Source organism: Astatotilapia calliptera, chromosome 16, assembly GCF_900246225.1.
Source record: "Astatotilapia calliptera chromosome 16, fAstCal1.2, whole genome shotgun sequence".
NCBI classification, from domain to species: domain Eukaryota; kingdom Metazoa; phylum Chordata; class Actinopteri; order Cichliformes; family Cichlidae; genus Astatotilapia; species Astatotilapia calliptera.
Genome location: NC_039317.1, coordinates 33448971 through 33471464, shown reverse-complemented (window position 1 = coordinate 33471464; position 22494 = coordinate 33448971). Strand labels below are relative to the sequence as shown.

Genomic DNA, 22494 nt, shown 5'->3' with positions numbered 1-22494 from the left:
AATGGCTGTTTTAATGTTTTAATTTAATGTTTTAATTTTAATATTGCTCATTTACGACAAGAGTGACGCGATTAGATCGTTTCACTGAGACACAGATACACATGCACGCCGAAGGCTCCGCACGCAGACATACTAATGCGTATATACACACACACGCGCGCACACACTTTTCAAAAGCAGTGGAGTGGAATAATGGACAAGTCAACGGAATAGTGGGCAGATTTTATCATTCACACTCTCTTAACCACCAGCCATCTGCTAAATGTATGCATTCTTATCGTTGTGTCTGTGGGTGTGTGTGTGTGAATGTGTACAAACGCACACGTGTGCACACGAGAGGCCGGATCAAACACTTTACTCGACGGTGCCGTCCAGTTCAAACACAACCGTTGCAGTTACAAATCAATGGGTAAAATAGTACAATAGCCATGTGACTGTGTTGTGTGATTTAAAGCCAGGCCCTGTTTGCAGTACTTGAGAGGTTAATACTCGTGCAAATACTTGTGTGTGCTGTTGATTCTGCACTTTCTTTGCAGTGATTTTAGCTTAAATTTGCTCTTTACAACAGTTGGAAAACGAGATAAAAGGATGAAAATAAATTGCAAAGTAATTAAAATAAACTCCAGAGTCTACTACAATAGCAACATTACAATAAACTGCTGGCCTCAATTTTTCCCAATTAATGGAAATTTTCCCAGCTAAAGGTCACTCAGGCTTGGCTCATGTATCATTATCTCTCTGTTACATTGAGAGGTTGCTCATTATGACAGGATAAAGAGGAGTTGGACAGTTGGATTTCCTTATAATGAACCTACATGCTTCCTCTCACATGTCTACTTTTTCCCAGCTCTTTGTGCTGCTTTTCAGCCTCTCCACAATTTGTCCTCATCATTTTTCTCTTTCACTCTTACTCTGCCCAACACTACCTGTCAATATATGGTGTGGTCTCGATGATACAGATTTTATCTCTGTTATTTCTCTAATGCTTATTATTCTTTACCCTGTCCTGATTTTTCTAGCAGTATTTATGGAGCTTTGGTCCCCTCCCTTTCCTCTCACTCCCTTCCCTTCGCCCCTTACCTCTTTCTTTCCTCTAATGAATCCAATCATTTTTAAGTCACACCTTAGTGTGCTAGCATGTATGTGTGTGTGGACCCTTCATTTGTCAGAGGCACAGATTGGATCCAGGCCTGATACATATGTTGACCCTTAGCCAGGAACCAAGGGGGTTAATTGAGTAATGGTATTTGAGAGAGACGGAAAAATAGAGCGAGACTAGTGGGAAGGAGGACGAGAAATAGACAGCTAGAAAGAGGGGATTAGGAGAGTGACAGTGAGACAGATAGGTGCAATTTGTAAGAGCATATGAATGAGAAGCAGACGGCTGAAGGAGGAGAAAGGGGTTAATTGTTAGAAGTGAATAAAAGGGAGGCAGAGGGAGGCTGGTAATTAAAGAACTGTGGAGGAGAAAGTGAAATAAAGACAAATGTGGGGTTAATGGTAACCGTGTGTGAGGTGGGCATGAGGTGACAGCAGGGGGCATCTTATCGGCAGGGTATGGAGGGTTGATTTTAAGTGATGGTGAAAGCATTAACAGAGCGATTGAAATGAAACAAGGCAGAGGGTTCAATTATTATGAGAATAAACAATGAAGCCTGAAGTCTTCATGGACCTCGGCTCTTAATTAACAAAACACAGCCACACCTGGGACCCGCCTACAATAGACGGGCACATGGTACGGCATCAAATTGTGTGTGTTATGAAGTCTACCTCATTATGGATTCATTGTGATGATGAATTATCTTAATGAAGTGCCTGAATGTGGGTTTCTGAGAGATGGACTGGCTAAATGACCGAATAAATAAGAAAAGCTGCATCGTCTGATCTCAAGACGGCACTCTGCCTTCTCTCGCCTCTGCTTACTGCTTTGACTTAAGGACATGCAGGGCATCTTATGCTATTTTCCATACGCTTTAGTTATTAAATCAAACTGCTTGTCTAATAGTTAATGTTTTTCCTTTGGCTTGAACGTATTAAGGAATAGACATGCCAGTGAATTTTTATTAGAAGCATTTAAATGTTGAATTTTAAGACTAAATGAATAAATAGGTTTGGTGGGTTTAATCTTTAATTTTTTCACTTATCTTCAGTCCACTCCTTTTACCTGACCACGTAACACTGGCTTATATCACTGAAGCATATAAAGGCATCTAAAAGAAGGGATGAACCAGTGTTGTGTCTACATGTAACAAACTTGGCAAAGAACCAGTTTTAACTTGTGCCTTTAGGCTCTTTCTTACGAAAAGCCTTCCTCAAAAAAAAAAAAAAGTTTGTTTCCATTTCTGTAGTCGAATCTACCAAAAATACCAACGATAACGCAGTTTGATGGCCGTTTGTGCGCCAAATGCCTGTTGGTTTAAAACAGGGGTGCCCAATCCCGGTCCTCGAGAGCTACCGTCCTGCAGCTTTTAGATGCATCCTTGTTCCCACACACCTGAATCAAATGAATGGCTTGTTATCAGGCCTTTGCCAAACATGATGGCATGCTGAAGAGGTAATCAAACCATTTGATTCAGCTGTGTTGGAGTAGGGATGCATCTAAAAGCTGTAGGATAGTAGCTCTTGAGGACTGGGATTGGGCAGCCCTGGTTTAAAACTTGACATGAAGTGTGTCCTTACAAACACTGAGATGAACTGTATCTGAAATAAACCGAGAGCTGACTCAGGACCTGAGAGGATCTGCATCACTTGCTTCAGTTGATTCACTGAAGCCTCATCAGAAATGGTCTCAGCGGAAGGGAGTCTGCAGCCATCTGTGAAACATGGTGGAGGCTGTGTCAATGATCCCAAACACCACCAATGTAACAAAAACATGCCTCGATAGAAAAACACACCATGGAACACATCAGTCATGGATTGGCCTCCCCAGAGTCTGGACTGGAGGTCTGACCCACTCTGACTCCTGAGAAGCAGCTGTGGGATCATCTTGATAGAGGACTGAACAAAAGGCAGCTAGGCTGCAGTGAAGAACAAAAATTAACTCTCAGGCTTTTTATAATTGTGCAAACTCTGTTTTTGGATTATGCTCTATATTTCCATGTACGCTTTTACCAGTCTCAACAAATTGCTACCCAATTTTCTCAGCAGAATATAAAGAAATAATGGGTGACACAAGTCTTTTGCACAGTACAGTTTAAAAATCTCTTACACGGAGAGTACCTGTCAGTCTCAATTTGTTCACTGTGGTTAGAGCACAACAGTGCAGACAGCATAATTTGCTGCTTGAGCTAATAATTTAAAAGGTTCAGTTCGCAGCCATCCACGCCTTAGGGCTGTTTAAAGATAATGTTTTTAATCTACCTGTGAGATGTCAGGCTCAAGGTGTACCTGCACACCGGGCTGGACTAAATTGGACACTCCTAGACAGGTTTTAGACTACTTTAATAATAAATATTGTTTGCTTTTGAATTAAAAAAGATTAATAATTCCTTTTATTATTTACATTTGGTCAAATCAAATATAAAACAGTGCTGTAGTACAATAACTGTATAGTCACGAATTGGCATATTTTACAGAAGCAACATAAATAAAATCAAATTAATCCTTTGCTCTATAATGTAGCTTATTATATACTTTGATCCTTTCAAATGTAATCTGGGCTTGTTAAAGTTACCTAATCACGTGATCGGATCCATGTTATGGATCACTACTATCCAGCTCTCCCTACACTTCCTTCAGTGTTGAGATGGATTTGATTTGTGGTCTTATGCACAGACAATATGATCTGTTTAGAGGACTAATGTAATCACTGTGTTCTCTATGAGCTCCACTCGTCACCTCAATCACAGAGATGTTGGAAGGACCACCTATCACGTCAGCCCTTTTAGAAGGAAAAGCAGTCAGTGTGAGGTGTTGTGATCTCACACACACACACACACACACACACACACACACACACACACACACACACACACACACACACACACACACACACACACACACACACACACAGATCTGCAGAGCTAACAGCAGTTCACAGAAAGATTTAAATACGTTGAGAGAGTAATATACCGGGTGGTGAGAGCTTTATGAAGAGCGAACCTGTCCCTGAATGTTTGAGTGATGTTAACAGGCTCATTTAATACCCTAACCTCTCACACGCTCACATGCATTCATGCACACACGTGCACACTGACACACACATCATCAGCTCCCTGAGTAGGCGGCACATAATTTTCGTCACTCACCTCAAGTAGGTGGAGGTAAGACAGGATGATGGAGCAGCGGCAGAAGGAAATAAAGGAGTAACTGTCATCAGCATGAGAAACATATCCAAAGCTTATGAGAGGTCAGAGGTATTAACGCCGACTTTTTCTCGGCTTTTGCAAGTTGAAATTAATTGAATTTTCGTGCTCATTAGTTGTTTTACATTCCTTGTTCAGATAAGTACGTTGAAGTATTAATTTCAGAGTCAAAAACATCTAATGCACAGTCCCCCACCTCTGCTTTCTTGAAGATCTAGCCTATTGGACCAGCTTCTTGTAGTTAATCCCAGCTCTGTTGCCAAGCACGAGATAATGTTGAATATTTTTAAATAAAGAATGATGACATGGAACATCTTTATTTTTGGCTGACGGCACTGAGCAGATGCTGCAGAGAAGATCTGGTCATCTTGCATGCTGTTGCTATGAGACTGGTCACACATATTTGCAACCTGTGCTTGCTGCTAAAATTGTGCCCGACGCTGTATCTCACACTGTCAGATGCATCCAATAGAACCACAATCCAATGGGAAAAATGAACAAATCGCTGCTTTGTGAACTTGGCCACTGCGAGTAAGGTCTTGTAAACGGTGAGGTTCTACATGGGGTGCCTTTGTTGGGAGTCTAAAGCTTTTAACAAGGAAATTTTCTAAAACCTTTGTCGAGTTGAGAGAAACACTGGAAAACTATTTTAAAGGAAGCAAAATATCTTTGTTAAGTTTAGCATAAATTGCTCTTGAGTGCTGGATTATTAGCAAATGTCCTTGACAGCAAATTGATAGCAGATGAAGCTGGGTTTTTATCGTGTGTATACAAAGAAGTCTAGCTTTAAACCTTTAAACAAACCTTCAAACTTCAATCTTTCTTTTCTTATCGTGGATTAGCTCCGCATGGGAAGAGAAGACAGAGCTGGACTTTGCATAAAATCACTGTTGCGGTAACAATCGAGTTAATGATTTTTATTAACACTGTATTTGTCACGGGTTGCCGGGGCAAGCCGTGTGAATTTAACAAAGGACCCAAGATGCGGATATGCAGTGAAGTGAGAGGGCTTTATTGACACACAACTCGAGTGATAACAAACAAAAGGAGAGAGTGTGGCGAAAAACTGAACTTAGACATAAACTACACTGGAAAAACTAAAACCTAAACACCAAACCTGAACACGAGAGAAAGCAACTTGCAGGGAGAATTCACAGGATGACAGCAGGAGATTCACACACACGATAACAAATAACACAGACGGACCAGCAACGAGGACGAGGTAGCACACACACTATAAATACATACGCCAGGAATCAGGGGATGAGAAACAGGAGGGGAACACACCTGGAAGACATAACAGCTGACGAGGCAGGGGAAACGTAAACAGAACACACTGACATAAGACAGAGACCTTCACAATAAAACAGGAACTTACACATACAAGGACACGGACTAAGAAATGCGGACTTAACACAGGAATACATGGGCAGAACCGAATAAACAATAACCAGAGGAAGAACAGAGCCAAAATCACAAAACGCTGGGTCAAAAGGACCCAGGATCATGACAGTATTGCACAGTTGTTTTTTAAGAGTCAACATGTAAAGTTATTTTTCTATGTGCAGTATAGAAAACATAAGTGCACGATGCTAAAGTGGACAAAGAGAAACTTTGCAGCAGTGTGACTGTCAGCTCAATAACCAGCACAGGTATATCACGTGTATATGGTCAGCTGACTTTGGTATGTGAAGCTTTGAGTGTGACTGTATCAGAAATTGCATTTTAGTTTGTTGGTTGCATTACTGATTTTACATGAGCCTGGATTATGCTATGCTTAGACAGTTTACCTTTTGCTGTGTATTTATATTTGTTTCACACTAATAACATTAGGAGTAACATTAGACTTTGGTCCCATCAAACTCCTGCTGAGCCAACCTGTCGATTGGTTGAAGAGCAGTTGACCCAGGATTATCTTGACTACTTGTTTGTCCGTCTCTGTGGTTTGGCAAAACAAAAAACTATTGAAAGGAGTTAAAACATTGAATGGGATGGCGTTGTCTTCAGAATCAGACTCAGAATACTTTATTACTCCCTAAGAAAATGATGTGGGTTACAGTTGCTCCAAGACAGTAACAGTAACAGACTAAACTGTGTAAACAATACAATATGTTACAGATTTACAATAATGCACTAATATATACAAATACTCCTGCAAGTCTTTTACTAGTCTTCAAACTGGTCGCAGTTTTGCAACAATGAACAGGTGCACTTGAGTTAATGCTCATGGTCTAACAGCGATAACTGTGAAGCACTTCAGCTCATGTCATCAGTATCATCAGTTTCGCTCTGGCCTGTTAGATACAGGCAGCATATTTATATGTAACTCCATATTGTTTTACATGCAATACACTCCCAGTTTCACATACATCACAGTTTAATAGCTTAAAAAAAGATGGTACAAATTGATGTGGTGTTTACTACTTTCTATCAGTCAAAAGTAGTAAATCCTCCAGAGAAAAATAATGTACATATATGACCAACATTGTTAGAATTACAGCTAATCAGCGTATCATTGTTTTTGTCTCTGCCGGCTGTCAGAGATGATTATTTTGACAATATGTGATGATTTGATATTCATTCGATTGTTTGCTGTTGTTGTTCAGCATCATCAACGACACCCAGAAAAAATTACCAAAAACAATCCATGTAAAACATTTTGTGATAGTTTGATTGTCACAACTGGACCAATAGGGACGCTCTTTCATTCTGCTTTAGGGTGGGTCAAATAACCTTTATGTCATTCATGTGAAATGTTGACTGGAACTGATGAAAGCAATGACAGACATATGAAGGACCACACCATCAGTCCTACATTATATAGTACGATATAGCAACCCTCCAGCAAAACACGTCAAAGGGGTTTTTAACAAGTTTAACAAAGTTAAAGTCGTTTGTGTTTGAAATGTACAAAATAAAAGAATACGAGCAGTCTGTCAGTTTGTATATGTTTGAAGAAAGCATCATTAACATAAATCATTACATCTCATTTTCCACTTTGAGATGTATGGAAGCCCGTTTCCGCCACAAAAAAAAAAAAAAAAAAAGGATCCATAACTCAAAATTTCGAGTTATTTTCTCGAAATTTCGAGTTACTTTCACGAAATTTCGATTTATTAACTCAAAATTTTGAGAAAAGTAACTCGAAATTTCGAGTTAGCGCTGCCAATCAGTAATCTACGTGAATGACATAGATTACTGATTGGCAGCGAATCAGTAATTCGTCAGGAATGAATTTCCTCGTTACCCGGAAGCTGAAGCCCTCAGCTATAAATGCTACAGCTAAGCTACCAGTATTACATCCAGTCGTGAATGCACAGATTGCTGAGTGTTTTCAGCCTGGCTTCACAAATGATGAAATCCCTGTGTTATTAGCTGAATCACATGGTGTTACTATCAGCAAACGTACTCGCGAAAGTGCCAATTTGTTGGGATCCGTTTTTGAGTGCGCGTTCCTCTGCGCCATATGCTTCCGGGTAACAAGAAAGCGACCTCATTCACGTATATTTTTGATTGGCAGAGCTAACTCGAAATTTTGAGAAAAGTAACTCGAAATTTTGAGAAAAGTAACTCGAAATTTTGAGAAAAGTAACTCGAAATTTTGAGAAAAGTAACTCGAAATTTTGAGAAAAGTAACTCGAAATTTTGAGAAAAGTAACTCGAAATTTCGAGTTATGGATACTAGCTTTTTTGTTTTTATTTAGTGGCGGAAATGGGCTTCCATAGAGATGGCTAAAATGTGTACAAGCAGGTTTAGATCTACTCTGTAATTCTTGTGTGTTTTTTCTGTGTGTATCTGCATCAATATACGTGCGCACGGCACAGATCACGGTTCAGGGCTGTCAGCTTCCAGTGATTACCTCTTAGAGTTTTGACCTACAAATCCCTTAGAGAACAACCACCAAAACACTGTGTGTGTGTGCGCGTGTGTGTGCGTGTGTGTGTGCGTGTGTGTGTGTGTGTGCGTGTGTGCGTGCGTGCGTGTGCAAAAATGTGATGCACACATGTGTGTGTAGCCTAATCACTCACATCTCACACATCCAGCAAATCCTACTTCAAAAGCCTCTCATACATTCATTGTATGTGGAGATCCGACTGAATGAGATAAGATGCTGGGGGAGGAGAGGATGAAGGAAAGACAGCTGGATAAATGAGCCGTCAGAGGCTGAAGGTGCTGTGAACTAAACCTTGGCATTGATTTAAAGATTGACAACTTTTTAAGGCTGTATGCACAGCGCTTCAGCTTTGACATCATTACACATTTTCTTCAACAAGACTATAGCTCCATGTGCAAACCAAGGTCTATAAAAAAGGTGTTCTGGATAGAAAATACCAAAGTCCTTTGTTTTGTATTGAGATTCTTTGGGAGTCAGCTTTTTTTCCCCTTTTTGATCTTTCTGCATATAAGAATAAAGACCCTGATGTTAATTTATCTCATCTAAAAACACAAAAACTGCAGAAAAATGCTGGTTAAATTTAACTTTGTGTGTAGCCTGCTGTGGAGAGAAAGGAACGGGGCTCTGTTGTGGTTTTTCCTCATTTTTGGTCATATACATTTTAGGCCTTCCACAAACGAGTACTTTGATAGTCGACTAGTCACCGATTATTTTTGCGATTAATCAACTAGTCAGATCATGCATCCATTGGACGTAAAACGTACAGCTTATTGCACCAGCAGCATCTGCTCTTGTATAACTATCATTAGCTTACAGCTTGAAGTGTGTAAGGTATTTGCTAACTAAAAATAAAGACAAGATAATAGTTTATCCATCCGGCCGGGTCGCGGGGGCAACAGCCTAAGCAGAGAAGCCCAGACCTTCCTCTCGCCAGCCACCTCCTCTAGCTTAAACACCTCAGCTGGCTCCTTTCAATGTGGAGGAGCAACGGCTCTACTCTGAGCCCCTCACGGACGGCTGAACTTCTCACCCTATCTCTAAGGGAGAGGCCGGCCACCCTTCGGAGGAAGCTCATTTCCGCCGCTTGTATCCACGATCTCGTTCTTTCGGTCACAACCCACAGCTCGTGGCCATAGGTGAGGGTAGAGATGTAGATCGACCGGTAAATTGAGAGCTTCGCTTTTACACTCAGCTCTCTCTTCACCACAACGGAACGATCTGTCTGTCGATCTCCGGCTCCCTTCTCCTATCACTCGCGAACAATACCCCGACATACTTAAACTCCTCCACTTGGGGCAGGAACTCATCCCCGACCCGGAGTTTATTAAACTTTATATAAAATTTGCAGATTGTCTCAGTGGAGTTTAATAAACTCAGCCGTCTCCTCCTTGCTATCTAAAATATAACAGGAAACTGAAGTATATTCTCCAGCATCTCACACTTCTGATAATCAGCTGTCTGCTTGACGTTTATTCAGCTGTGTAAAAACTATAACTTTAATCTCATCCAAACCGATTTACTCAGGAACAAATAAAACACTAAAAAAAGCCAAACAATAACAGTTTTAAGTTATCTAAGTGACTTATATATCATGCTTAACCTGAGTAGCGAAAGTCCGCGGGGAGTTTGAAAACGATTTGCCGGGAGTCCGCAGTTCTCGCCGGCTCTAGTGAGCCTTGGCCCCGGCTAGCTATCGAGCTAGTGGGTAACAGACGTCTCCGAAAACGTCAGCGCACTTTTGCAAAAATGTGATGTCTTGATAAACCGAGCAGATATTTGAAGTTTACACAGCTACATTCTCGCCTGAAAATATGTTAAAGGTTTATTTTGTCACCCAGAAAGAATAATAAGAGTAATATAGCTGGCGCCATTGTTGGAAACTGGAATTAGCTGAGCCGTGCTATGATTCTGGGATCGGCTGGGCCACAAAGGATACACCCAACCCATCCTTCAAATCTGGGGAAAAGTAGGACGCATTTGTCGGCTGAATTTGCAGAAGTCTTTGAATTTGGAAAGCCTTCGTCACGTCGCTGTAACGTAATCGGCCTTCAAATGCGGCCTCCAAAGGATGCGGCCTGAATTTGGACACAGCTACGATACCGGAGTTGCTTCTTCTTCTTCTGGGTTTAACAGCAGCTGGCAACTTTGTACATGCAGTACCGCCATCTTCTGTTTCAGTCCGTTATTACACTCTTAAATCCTACTACTTATTCCTGCGTCTTTCAGGATCTTACAAGGCTTTAAACGACGCGTCGACTATTAAATTTGTCGTCGACAATTTTGATAGACAACGTAATCGTGACTAGTGGACTGTGCTAAACATGCTGGTGTAGCATCATCCAGTACAGCCACAGTGGTACTGGTACATTCACAAACTGGATGGAATAATGAAGGAGGAGGACTATGTCCAATTTCCTCATCTTCACTTCAAATCAACAGCTAGATGCTGACTGTGTGTTTCAGCAGGACAATGATCCCAAACCTGGATAAAAACTGGTTTTGGAATGGATTAAGCTTCTGGAATGGCCCTACTGAAGATCTGTAGATTATACTGAAAAGTCCATGCTGGGGAAACCCGCCTAGTTAAATAAATTCTGTTTCAGCCACTGGCGAGAAGAGTGGTCAAACTTCCATCCAGAATTATGCCAGGAACGTGTTGATGCCTACCAAGAATCTGGTCAAGGTGCAACCAAATATTAGTGGGGTACTTTTGGTCCCATGTGGATTAAACAAAATCCAAAATAAATTCTTAATTTGTGCACTCAGTTCTTGTTTTTTAAATCATTAATAATGCATGCTGTATAATTCTTCCACTCTGGAAAATGAACAGTTCAAAGAAATCATTAAAAACCCTAATTGGCCATCGACCATTCAAGCCGATGATGAGTGCATATAAACTTCTGACCACAACTGTGTATACTTGTCTAAAGATTAATGATATTAAACATAGCCAGAGTTCCAAATAATGAGATCAGGAAATGGGCGAGTAGTCCATGTGATCCACAAGCTCAGGCTCTAAAGTGCTGGCTTCAGACAATGCACGTTTGGCTCTGCACACTGTATCATTTAGAGCTAATATCCGTAATAAGGTCATCACAGGCACACAGCTCTGGCTGTGAAGACAGAAACCCCTCCCAGCCTCCTGTTCAGACCTTTTCTTTACAAGGGGAGGGCAGACAGAAGAAAGCTGGTTTGAAAGGAAGGTGATGGGAACTAAAATAGCTGGTTTCAGACTCTGGGTGAATTGTTGTTCCAGCATAAGAATAATTAGAGTGTCTCTTAAATTGTAAATCATACTAAGCTACTGTAGTGGAGTACCAGGTACTGGTTGGTTGGTGCAGGACCAGCTTGAAAACACTTGTCCAGAATATTCGAATCGGTGCGATCATTATCAGTTAATAACACAGATTTGATGATTTCCCTCATTTTCATTCAGCAGGTGCCTAAGCAGTTATCACTGGTTACAGGCTCTTCTGGCTTATGAGTGCTGTTTTTTTAGACAGCTACTGGTAGATCACTGAGAATATGGCCAGTACAGAATGTGTCCATCTGTGCCAGTGTGTCTCCATAATGCTGTTCCATATGGCCAATCGTGGTCTACACACAGCCTCGGGGAGATGGTGGTAGATGGTTTACACACACACACACACACACACACACACACACACACACACACACACACACACACACACACACACACACACACACACACACACACACACACACACACACAGAGAGATATTCTTTTTCATGCACAAACATAAATGCATATATGTGGGGATACAAACAGTCATGCACGCAAATATGAATGCAGAGGCGTACACACACCATCTGTAGGACAGAAGTTTTCATTATATTTTGGCGTTGTGACAGACACTGAAGTTCAAAAAGTCACCGAACAGTTGCGCTGCTTTACTCGCGACAGTTTGAATTTTTCTGCTTTCTCTGTCGTTAGATAACTCTGTATGTCGGCTATAATATGTTTCCGTGTGCGTTGTTGTCTGGCTGTCTAACAGTTGGAACTGTGTGTCTGTGGACCCTCTTTGTCTTTGTGTCTGAGTTCTTTCTTCGCAGTATTTCTGCCTCCCATTCATCTTTTCCTTCCTGTCTGTTTTGTCTGGATTTCTCATGCTCTGCTGAGAGGCAAGGTGACTGGAGATCAATAGAGGAAGAGAACTCACATGCGCACGAAACTACACAAATACACACCTACACACCGCTGAAACTGCTGAGCAGTGGAATTTCATTCATCTATATTCTCCGTACAGACACAACCCCATCCTAATTATCGATTAGCACATCAACGGATCGATTGTAGCAGAGAGGTCATACTCAGTTTGTCCGTCTGTGTGTGCGTATAAATATTTTTGTCCCTGTCCTTTGGCATTTATGCGTAAGGTTAGCATTTACATCCTTTGGGAGTGAATGTTTTCTCATCCGTGTTCTGTTGTTAATGTTTGACTCATTTTAAAGCATGCAAGAGAATAAAAAACGCACGGTAGGGGACAAAAGCGAACCCTTAGGAATAAAACAGTCAGATTAAACAGAGTATCGAGACTGAGAGAGCGAGCGCGGGTGTATCAGATTCATGTGTTAATCGATAAGCTCTTTGTTGCTGTGTGGGGATATCCAATAGAGCAGAGTGCTGGAACATGATGATTTACATCAGCCGATTTGTAAGGAGCCACTATAACTCAGAACATCACAGCGAATCTTACAACTGTTAAAACATTTAATATTCTCAAAATAAGACCTTAAAAGTATCGACTGGTTGTCAGATGTCTCGCATGTTTTTTCCTGACCTTTTATGTGATCAAATAAATACAGTAACATCATAAATAACTGTCAGATGTGTAAAATGCTTTGTATATGGGTCTAATGTTACAGTGGAGGTTTTTTTTTTTTTAGTGTGAGTTGGATGTTCCTCCAGTACACTGGTTTGTTGCTCCGGCGTGAAACAGGAAATAAATCAGCATCGCACACCTTTACTTACATTCTTGAGCCTCAACCAAAACACAAACACAGAAAAGCTAAACCTACATGTCACGTGACATAGAACAGCCATAACTTACTCCTCCAGGTACACATTTGGGCAGAAATGTAGCTCTGTGGTTAAAACACTCGAGAAACAGTGTGGTGAGCTTCAAACACAACAATGAAATCCACGCTTGGCTATTCCCTTCTGCTTTACATCAAAGTGAAGTCAGGTTTTTGGATTATTTGATTGGTGAAGTGTCCACGTACCCCAGGTGGAGCAGTTCGGGGGTCTCGTTCGCGAGCTGTGGATAAAAGCGGCAGAAACGAGTGTCCTTCGATGAGTGGACACCTGAGTTCTTGAATGCGATGACTCGACTACGAGACGATGTAGGGTTTTTAAAATTGGTACCATAGGTGCATCTAGCAGGAGGCTGAGTGTTGGCACTGTCAGCCTACTGTGAACATAGAAAAGAGTCACATAGAGTCAAAAATGACACATTAGTAAAAATACCATTATAAGCAGGTCAGTAAGTCATAATTGGCATTTCTAGTTTTTTCCCAAACTTTGGTTTCTAATTCTGATGAGATTAAAAGACAAGCACACACTTAAATCTACGGTAAACTCAGAGAACCATGTCAGAGGGGAGAGCGGCTCAGCCGAAGAAAGAAGCCGTGGAAAAACAGTGTAAAATGAAAGGAGGCAGGGAGGAGAGAAGTGGGAAGCAAAGGAGGGAAGGCAAAGTGATGCCAGAGGGGGAAACGGGGCTGAGCAGGAATATCTGCTGATGAAAGAAGAAAGGCCAACTTGTAGCCTCGAACAGAAGAGCTGACCTGCCTCAGGGTTCATTCAAATTCTCTTTGTAATCTGCAAAATTTATGCACGAATATTTTTATGGTCAGTACATAGAAACTCGCTCCACTTTAAAAGTATTATTTCTCCTGAGTGTTGTTCCTCAAGCTTAGCTTTAATCTGCTGCTCGAGTGACCGTAGCTGCCCACAGCAGCAAACCAGATGTTTGTGGTTGGTGCATCACAATTATGTCACATGTTTTTAAACTTTGGCACTACACCTAAATAACTTAAAGAGCAGGGAGTGAAATAACAGATAAAACAGGATCGCAAGCTTGTAAAGTTGTCTGGTAGTTTTAAAATGTGATGAAGTGTTTGTGTTTTCCTCTGCTTCTGGGTCATGTCTTTACTTATCTCTTTTTTGTCGAAGTAGTAGACTCATAAATGACACAAAAGCAGACTGTGAGGGTCAGGCGTGTGTGTGTGTGTGTGTGTGTGCGTGTGCGTGTGCGTGTGTGTGTGTGTGTGTGTGTGTGTGTGTGGGGCTTGGAGGGTGCAGTTTTGTTTGAGCGTGACTAGGTGGTGCTGTCAGTCTATCCTCTGTCAGTGTGTGTGTGCTTGTTTGTGTGTCTTTCTTCTGTGGTGTCAGAATAAAAGCTCTGTGAATTTTGGGCCTGGCACACTTATTTATTATCCTCAATTTTATTTGGTTCATCTGAGTTTATTATTCACATTTTTAAGAAAGGAATCATGAAAAGCAGTAAATTAGCATATTTGCAAAAAGAAAAATGGAAAATTGTTATTTGTCGATCTTGTTTTTCCTTAATCTTCGTTTCTATGTGTATCGCACCCAAAGCCATCTCCAAAACCAGCCTATAAAACAATCAGTAAAACAACATCCATAAACTATTCATGAAATACTCACAGTTGTGGTCATGTATGACTCTTCTGATGCAGCTGTGATGGAGTGGTCATTGCTACGGATATTGCTGACTGGATAAGATGCCAAAGTACGCACACAGACACACAAATACACACTTCATCATCATGGATTTTTTATGGTAAGTGGTTGTGAGTGGAAATCAAAGGTCAGTGGTGTGCGGATAGCTTAAGCGTGTTTAAAGATTGTTTTGTTTGGGTGTGAAAGTGAGAGTCCACATACTGTTTGCGAGCCGTGGATGTACTCGTGCATTTTTCCTGATTGAGGCGTTTTATCGATCCACACCAAACCAATCAATCGGGCTTTAATCGAGCCGATTAAAAAGCATATCATGCGGAAAAAGATGGTAATGGAGGTGTGTGTGTGTGTGTGCATGTGCACCGACGCCAGTTCTGGACTGCTATTAATTTACCCATATCAGTTTCATTCACTTCATAACAGAGGCGGCTCTGCACTCACTCACATTAGGAAGTGCTGAGCAGTGTAAACATGGTGCATCATGTAAAACACTGAAGTGAAGTTACTTTATTAGTAAAAGTGATTCACATGTTTAGATTTTATTTAGTCAGTGATTACTGTTGTTTGCTAAACTGCTAATAATAACAGAGGGTCGTTCACTTGTAAACTGTGAAAGTATTAATTAAAAATAAAAGGCCTAAAATTACACGTCTTTTATTATGAAAAGACTTGGTGCCAAAAATTAGATGTTCAGTATGTAGATCAGAATGAATCATGGAAACATGCAAAGGCTTACGATTAAATGTGACGTGTAAGTCTTGTCACCTGCCTCTAAAAAAGAACAAAGTATAAGAAAGTATTTTTGAATTAAGACTCACAGACAATTAAAAGACATTTCTACATGATGCTGTCAGCAACACGATCAAAGTAAAATGTGTGTTTGACAGAAGAAGAAAGAAATAAACAAAATTTTACTGCCATTGTCTTCTTTGAGTTTTAGATGTTGAAGGTTAAATATTATATATATAATTACACGATTGAGATGAAGAGTCGCAGAGAGAAAAATTACAGTTCGTGGTAATAAAATGAGTCAAATTTTGACCCAAGTTGTTCAATATTTTTCAGATGTGTGACAGGGAATCAGTTTTCAAATTTCCTCTAAATAAAATGTGTGTGCTCGGCGGGTGACGGGTGAGCAGGGCTGGGATTGGCAGCGTGTAACTTTTCATTTTGCTTACACGTCATTGCATTTGACACAGTGACTCTCTGACAGTCTCCAGTTGCAGGTTTGCTTTTTGCTCTCTGACATCCTGAAGGTTTTTACAGTACCACACATCTGTCAGTCTGCCTCGTTATTATCTTTATAAGTCTCTCTCGTCTCCGTCTCTCACGTTCTCTGTGCCCATTTGTCTTTTTCGGTGCTTTCGCTCGGTGCGGTCTCACCTTTCCGTCTCTCTCATCCCGCTCTTCCTCCCATGCTCAGGCTGTGGTGTCATTTTGTTTGGCAGGTCTTTGAGTTCCCTGTTGAACAGAACAGAAGCAGAGTCCTCCCATATCTGCTCCGCTTGCCTTTCTTTTCTTCCCCCCTCAGCTTTTTAAGAGACTTGGCAAGGCTCTGTTGAATTTGTCTACACATTTTTCTTCCAGTCATCCTTTCAGATGTTCTTTTTTTAACGATCTCTGCCACGGCTCTGTGCGTGTTTTCATCTGGAAGCTATTAGTCTTGTTCTTAAGCAGTTTTCTGGTGAGGAATGTGAGCTCTTTTTGTTACGTTGTGCCAACACAGACATGGCTGGAAGTATTATCTTTTTAACTGTCTGTCAGTTTGTCCCATCCTCTTAAACATGTTGGAGGGATTTCTCTTACTCGACACTAATATTGATTCTTACATCCAGAAAGTTAAATGTTCTTCTGATGGTACATTTCTTTGATATGTGTCAAGCAGGTACTTTGTATCCATATTGTAGAAGTTCAGAATGAAAAGAAAAACTGGAACAGGGTCCAAAATAAAAGTAACATCCCTTTCATCACATTTAGTGGGTTTTTTTCATCTTCCAGTTGATTGGTACCCTAAACCAGCGGTCCCAAACCCCCGGGCCACGGCCTCGTACCGGTCCGTGAGTCGTTTGGCACCGGGCCGCGAGAGTGGAGGCTCGGGTGTGAAATTTTTGGTTTTCAGGGTTTTTATTGTTAACTTGGTTTCCCTGGGTCTTTTCCGTTTTGTAGTCGTGCGTCTTATTTTGAAAGAAATGTTTATGTGTTACCATAGCGACCTGAGAGCATTAAGGGGCAGAGAGGAGGATGTTACTCTCAGTGTTGTTGGTGCATTTCTGGAGGACGCTGCTAATAAAGTTACACAATTACACAGTGAATTCACGTTTATTATAATGTTTACAAAATCCCACCGTTTTTGTCTTGGTCGTATCGTTTTATTTTGTTGTATTTTTCCGCGACACCTTAAAGGCCGGTCCATGAAATATTGTCTGACATTAAACCGGTCCGTGGAGCACAAAAGGTTGGGGAGGTTGGCGTGAGTAATGGGTTGAACAATTATATTCTCTTCCACTAGAGGGCAGTGCAACTACCTGCTCTAATTAAATGGGTTGCCAGCTGCTAGTAAACAGAAGAAGACGAAGCAGAAATTACACAATAGTCACGCTGTGAGACGATACAGCGCGTAATAGCTATAGATAAATATTTGAAAAGAAAAAGTAGTCAGTCTGGTCCTGGAGAAAACTCTGACACAGGTGAAGGCCCAGCGTGAGTAGTGGTCAGAATAAACCAAAAGGGGTATACTGGGGACAAACCGAGCCAATTCTACTATGTCTGGTTTGGGGAAAAATATCAATATGCGTTTTGTCACATTTTTGGTTGGTGGTGTGCCATGTGATTTTTCTAATGTGAAATATGTGCCGTGGCACCAAAAGGTTGGGAATGACCTGGGGAAAAGGATTACAATGTCAACAGAAATATGGCAAAAAACGAAGATTTGTTACGAGAGGAAAAATTGAGTAAGACAAAGAGAGAAATCTGTGTTAGACAGATGGAAGTGGGGAATGTGACAGAACATGAATGTGTGAAAGACGGAGAGGCCTGGATTGTGCTGAATAGCTGGTGAGATTTGCTGGGAAGATGGCAAGAAAGGTGCGATATTGTGTAACTTGATACTATTTGGCTCTTCCAGGAGAAAAAGCAAAAGTATGTACAGATATGGGAAAAAGAAAGTACACCCTCTTTAAATGATAGGAAATAAAATTATTTAAAATGATTTAATTATGATGAACTAAAAATCCGACAGGTTATAATTTGTTTAACAAAAACGAAGCCAAAGTGTAGAACCATGCGCTAATAATGAAATGCGCTGGATTAACTGATCATCAATAAGTCATGCCGCCTCTATAAAAGCAGGCGTTTTGGCCGTTTGCTGATTGGGAGCAATGATCCAGGTGATGAGAGCCAGTTGTTGCTGCTCATCAACCCAGGAATGTCTATTTCCAAACTGTCTGAATTTAATTGGTCTGCAGTAAGAATGCGGATTCACAACATTGAAGACAGAGGCCGGTCTTCCCAGGAGTGAACGTCCCAGCAAATTCAGCCCGAGGTCAGACTGTGAAAAGCTCGGAAAACCTACAGAAAACAAAACGACTATCTCAGCTGTATTCAAGTTCATGACAGTCCAAACAGACTGGGAGAGAAAATCTCTTCTCTCTAAAGAGAACATGACAAGACCTGATCTGAGCAAACCGCAAGACTTCTGGAGCAAGAAGTTGACCAAAGGGGAGACGTTTGATCAGGATTTGCACAACACATCACTTTGCACCACAGGACCTGAACCCGTCTGTATACTAAAGTATTGTAGAGCTAAACATGAAGCTGTCTGACAGCTAAAGCTTGGGAATAATTGGGCAATGCAGCAGGACAATGATCCCAGGAGCAGTTGTGAATCTGCACATCTATGGCTGAAAAAGAAAAGAATGAAGTTAGTGTAATGACCCAGTCAAAGTCCAGACCTCAACCCATTGAAATGCTGTGGTGGGTCTGTGTTACTAAGCAGAGTGGGCCAAATTTCCACCACAGTAATGTCACAGACTGATAAAGTCATACAGGAAATGAGTGCTTCCAGTTACTTCTGCTAAAAATGGTTCCACAAACTGTTTAGTTCCCAGGTGTATGTAGTTTTTCACTTGCTGCTTCTGCATCTTGACTTAGTATTTGTTAAAACAGTTATTCATCTCAAGTCGTATTTACTGCATTTAGTAAAGACGCATTAAAGGCTGAATCATTTCTTATTACGCCCCCATCTGTGTTTTTATTGTTGTAGCTTCAGGTTGAGCAGCAGACCTAGAAGTGTAAAGATACACTTCTAGGTCTTCTACGATTGAGTTGACAGCAAGTTGTTACATTAACCTCCTAAGACCCGAACTCTTCCACGGCAGCATTTTTGATTTCTCTTTGATATTTGGGCTGATTGGGACCCAATGAATGTAAAAACAAAGAATGACCAGATATTTTTTTTACCTGATTTTTGTTTCTTAGGAAAAATAAGAGCCACATATGAGGATATTTGTTTAAAATTTCGATAGAACAGTAGCAGCATAATGTCCTCGTAAGTGGATATCAGGCCCTTGTAGAGCAAAATTGAGTATTTTGGTCTAAATAACCCAAAATGTGATGTCCACATATGTGGACGCCAGGTCCTAGGAGGTTAAATAATAGCATCCCAACAAATGTTAACACCGACCTCTCCACAAACAGTGAGCCCAGGGAGAACACTGAGGTGTCTTTGAATTACTGTGAGACTAAAAACAGGTGGATACTCAGGCAGGTCCTTAAGTCCTGTCACACTAAGCCTCTTCTACAGAAAGCTGACAATTTGTCACTAGCTGACAGTCCAGGCTCCAGTTGCGTAGGTGACACCTCTAATGTATTTACCAACCACTTACATGTCAGTCTGCAGTGTCATTCACTCCTATTAGTTGTCACTTTAATTGCTTCCCTCAAAACTGAGAGTTTAACTGTGGACCTGGTCCTTATTTTACTTGTTGCTAGCCTCTTCCTGTGTGCCTGTTGTATATGAGAAAGTTATAATAATGAGGTTCTGGAGTGTTGTATTAATTACAATTGTGAATTGCTGCCAGCTAATGCAGCGTCCCAATCATAAAGGGTGAAAGGTGGGGTCTGCTAGCAACACACAGTGGAAAGGGCTGTACACAGTGATGTTATGATTGTGGAATTACAGTAACTTTTAGTAAAACTTTACATCAAAATATATCGCCAAAGAACCCAGATATACAGAAATACACTGGTAGATTATTGTTCCACTGATCCCAGTCCATGAAAAAAGATTGCACTGAGGGAACATAGTAGCATCTGCCTGAGTAAGAGACAGCAAACAAATCCTAGTTGTTGTTGTGTCCACTGTCACATGAAGCCTCTGGCTTTGCTGGCAAAGTCTCCTTTCTTTACTCTTAGCCACTATGGACACGATGCACATAAACACACACATGCACACAGGGCTATTCAGACTGTGCGTGGAGACCCCTAGAACACAGTGTGGACGAGCTCTGTGCAACGTTAGGCTAAACACAGACTCGGTGCAGTGCTCAATAGACAGGGATCCCACTATATAACCCAGCTAGAGTTAGCACAGTGCGCACACATGCACAGAGGACATTAATGGAGTCAGTGGTTAATCAGTAGGACACGCTCTGTCACAGGCATGCTGGGCTCGTTGGATGTCCTCTATAGCGTGCTCATCCACAAGGTAACACATGTTGAGTGCTTGTGCATGCAGTAAACCAAACAGAGCTTCTATTGTTTGTGGTTTATTTAAAGAAGCCAGCAGGCTGTTTATGGATTAATGGTGAAGTATGGGCACTGTTGATATCCATATGTTGGTTGTTATCTCTTAAACCTGCTTTGTTTTCTACAATAGGTAGTAAAAAACTTGTGATATTATGTCCTAAAGCTTTACTCTGCTGCAGTTATTGTTTAAATGTGAAAATACCAAAAGCAGAAAAACCTAACCTGCTGCATTTTGTGTGTTTTCCTGTAAGCTGATGGCGGTTTATGAGGAACATGAAGCCCAGCAGAGGAGCACGGCTAACACAAGCCTGGCCCCGAGTCCTGACCACTACCAGTCTGAGCTCTCGGTTTTCCAGCCAATCACGGGAGGAGAGATTGAAGTCAATTCCTCAGCACTCAAGTCCAGTGAGTAATATTTGTGTTTCCGTCTAAAGCAGAAATGTGTTCTGAGCAAACAGGCCAGTGTGTCGGTGCTCACATCAGCCATAATGGACTAAACTAAGCAGGGAACCACCTGCGTGTGAAAGACTGCAGCTGCTAATATAACTCCTGATCTACACACTGATTCCTCTTCACAGCTATATTAATGCACTTAAGGAGCAATTAATGTGGACTAAGTTGGCAATTATATTTAAGCATGAGGCAGCTTACACTGACAAGTGGGTAGTGGGTACTATTGCAATCACTGTTTGAAAAGAGCGTAACCCATGTTTTTGTAGCTCATCTTCACAGCATGAGTGAGTCTATTTATAAAAACATGTCCAGCTGTCTTTGTGAGAACCCGTTTGAGTTTTAGACCATTACAGCAACTGCATTTTTTCATTTTTCAAACTCCTTTGAGTTCAGATTTTGTTTCAGGGTTTAGGTAACAACTAGGTCAGGGTTAAATTGAGGCTTTGACTCTTATTTGTGATGGATAAATGTAGGAGTTTGAAGTTCCCACAAACATACGGACACGGAGTGGAGCAGGCCGGCAACTTCCAAACAGCCTCACCTGCACCTACCGCTGCCCCCACCAGCACAGCCACCGAGTTTGAAGTAGTGGTTTTGATATAGGCAAAGAAAAGCTACACAGATTATCTCAGATTATCCAGAATATGTGAAATGAAGACATTGTTTGACCCCCACAGCAGATTGTCTGCGAACCCCAGCTTACACCAATAAAACTTAGTGAAGCTTTCTAATTGTCACTGAAGAAGCCAAAGGTGTCCTGAGCTCTCCGTGACCAAAATCAGTCAATATCTTCTTTCATTTAAATAAGAGACCTGAGCTGTTCACATTCTGGGAACCAGGAAAAACTAACTGCATGACTGCTTAGCTAGCTAGCTAATGGTGTGCTGTAAAAAAGACTGGTGTGAGTAACTCAGAGAACAGCTCCAGTGCTGCTGCGCTCTTGTATGGATTTAAAAAAAGTAAGAATCCTGATCATAAGTCACATGAAATATTAGTTTTACAGTCAAATTTTAAATCCAGTAAAACTTACTGGATAATAACCACATGCTGTCATTAAAGAGTCGCAAATTTTGGGAGTAATGTTTGACAAGTCAGTTGTTTTGGGATTTGCGTTACATGATCTTAGAGCGAATATTAACCCTTTAAAGCCGGTCGGAGCGGACACGCTCCGTTTTGCGTAACTATTTTTAAATCCCTGTAGAACTGCAACCACGTAAGCTAGTGCAATATTTTTTTTTTGCATATGAAACTGGAGGAGTTGTACTTACATCTTATGCCATCATCTTGTCCTAGGTCACGGTTTCCTTCCACATATAGCTTTGCAAAAACTGCATAAAAAGCGCTTGCAGCAACAAAAACATAATATTCCAGA

The 22494-nt window shown here is 41.1% G+C and overlaps 1 protein-coding gene across 8 annotated transcripts in view; it reads left to right on the top strand.

Annotated features, from left to right (window-relative positions):
* LOC113007774 (partitioning defective 3 homolog B-like) overlaps nt 1-22494 on the top strand; it is a 223168-nt gene that overhangs the window by 29095 nt on the left and 171579 nt on the right. For 7 of the 8 annotated variants that reach the window (XM_026144697.1, XM_026144696.1, XM_026144694.1 and 4 more), the window contains one exon: nt 20921-21074. In XM_026144697.1, the coding sequence (XP_026000482.1) occupies nt 20921-21074 (154 nt within the window). Of the gene's footprint in view, nt 1-20103; nt 20629-20920; nt 21075-22494 lie in introns of those variants that run through there. The other variant, XM_026144698.1, reaches the window with a different exon arrangement.